This window comes from Myotis lucifugus, unplaced genomic scaffold (assembly GCF_000147115.1).
Source record: "Myotis lucifugus unplaced genomic scaffold, Myoluc2.0 scaffold_434, whole genome shotgun sequence".
NCBI classification, from domain to species: Eukaryota; Metazoa; Chordata; class Mammalia; order Chiroptera; family Vespertilionidae; genus Myotis; species Myotis lucifugus.
Window position 1 is genome coordinate 442,477 of NW_005871482.1, and position 2,327 is coordinate 444,803.

The window sequence follows — 2,327 nt, forward strand, 5'->3', positions numbered from 1 at the left end:
CACCTCCTCATAGAGCAGTGGTTCTCAACCTGTGGGTCTCGACCCTTTGGCGGTCGAACGACCCTTTCACAGGGGTCGCCTAAGACCATCCTGCATCTCAGATATTTACATGACGATTCATAACAGTAGCAACATTACAGTTATGAAGTAGCAACGAAAATAATGTTATGGTTGGGTCACAACATGAGGAGCTGTATTTAAAGGGCCAGAAGGTGGAGAACCACTGTAGAGCATCTTCATCTTATTTTACAATCAGATTGTAAAATTCTTCCTCCAAAGACAGTGAAGACGGGCACTGAGAAGCGGACAACACTGGCCTATTACATGATGCTTCGGCTTCACCAGGCGGGAGGCCATGCAGACATCCTCTTGTGCAGAATGTCTGAGACTATCTTTCCTGGCTGTAACTAACAGGTGAAACTTCGATAACTTTCTTCTACGTAACTCATTATGTGTCCCAAATGCCCTAATAAGTTTTGGTAAGAAATGGGCTTTAAGGGGTGTCTACATAAAATTACCAATATGTTTCGATACATTCTCTTAACACAAATATAATCTTATGGTAAAGTGTACAATTTAATTTTGAAAATAAATCTATACAAGAAACACAACTTTCTAAAAACAAATCTTTTCTTTCTGCGGTTTCATCTATGGCTAGGTGTTTCCATGTGCACAGTCAAGAGCTAAATACAGCCACCCCAACACAGACACACACTCGCCAAAAGCAAACAAAACATGTGTCCACTATTTTAAGTAAATTAAATAAGATAGGTCTGTTTCTTTACCTGAAATGGACTCTAAGGCAGATCCCTCCAGAGGTAAATTTTGTGTAAGACTGACTCGCAGTGAACACCACCCAAAGTTAACTTTTAATACATTCATCTCCCCCGCTTCCTCGCCCCCCCCCCCGAACCCCCAGTAAAGCAGCTTCAGGATTAAGTGACTTGGGGTTTACAGACAGCAAGAGCAGCTTCGGCTGAGGCAGAGCTACCGCCACGAATGCTGCTCCTCGCTACAAGCAATGGTGCTAGTGGCCCAGCTTTCCTCTTAGACACGACAGGAAGGACATCACCTGAAGTTCATTATTAGACAACCTTGTCCTCCACCACTTAGGTGAGAAAACTAGAGATCGGCTCCGCCCACTTCACAAAACATCAAACTTTCAGCCTGTGTAAGGAGATGCCCTGTGAACCCCCCGACATGATACCCTACAGGCCCTAAGAAGTTTTGGTAAGAATGGGCTTGAAGGGACGTCTGCCTCAAAGTACCAATATGTTCAAATACATTTTCTTAAGACAAATATAATCAACACTAGGGGCCCAGTGCACGAAATTCGTGCATGGGGGGTGGGTTCCTCAGCCGACCTGCACCCTCTCCAATCTGGTAGCCCTCAGGGGATGTCCTACTGACGGCTTAGGCCTGGTCCCCGTGGTTCTCTGTTCTCTGCGACCTGCCTGCTTGATGCCACTGCAGGCCCTGGTGTCTGTTCTCTGTGGGGGGCCTGCGGGGAACTGCTTGCCCCTCGCTGCCAGGCCAGGGATAAGCAGGGCCCTATTGTCTGCTTGCTCGCTGCGGGGGAGGTTCCCGCCCCGCCCCCGGCCGCTTGCGTGCGTGCCAGCTCAGAGCACCTGGGTCCCGGGGATGTTTCCGCCCCGCCCCGCCCCCAGCTGCTCAGCGCCTGCGCGTGCAGGCCCAGAGTGGCCAGGGGTCATTCCGGGACCCCGGCTGCTCAGGGCCTATGTGCAGGCCTACAGGCTCAGAGCAGCCTGGTCCTGAGGACGCCCATCCCTGGGACCCAGGCCACTTGGTGCCCATGTGCACGTAAGCGGCCACCCCGCCCCCGGCTGCTCAGCGCCTGTGTATGCAGATTAACCCGCCATCTTTGTTGGGTTAATTGGCATACTCACTCCTGATTGGCTGGTGGGTGTTGCGAAGGTACGGTCAATTGCATCTTTCTCTTTTTTTAGTGCAGATGGACATCCCAGCACCAGTTGCAAATGCCCGCTATGCACAACAATACTTACAAAACCCACGGATTTTTAAAAAACAACAGGATCGCGCTGCTTTCCTCTACCAGCTCCCTGCCAATGCCCAGAACCCTCCCTGCCACCCCGATTAACCTTGAACTGAAGATGAGAGTTACGCACAGCGGGCTGGGAGGAGGAGGGCGTGAGGATGCCCATGAGCCCTGAGGTGAGGGAGAGCCGCCTGCCCTCGCTGGGCTCCAGGCGGACTCGGTCCGGGATGCCTTGGGGGCGCCGGCGGGGCCTTGCCGAGCAGCGGTGGGCTTGAGGCCGTACAGTTCCTCCACGCGGAGGCGCTGGGGT

At 52.1% G+C, this 2,327-nt stretch overlaps 1 protein-coding gene across 1 annotated transcript in view; it reads right to left on the reverse strand.

The window, feature by feature from the left end:
• Positions 1-2,327, reverse strand: part of LOC102419868 (poly [ADP-ribose] polymerase 8) — a 128,102-nt gene that overhangs the window by 29,007 nt on the left and 96,768 nt on the right. The window contains 2 exon segments of the mRNA XM_023744176.1: positions 2,148-2,218; positions 2,221-2,320. Coding sequence (XP_023599944.1) covers positions 2,148-2,218; positions 2,221-2,320 — 171 coding nt within the window.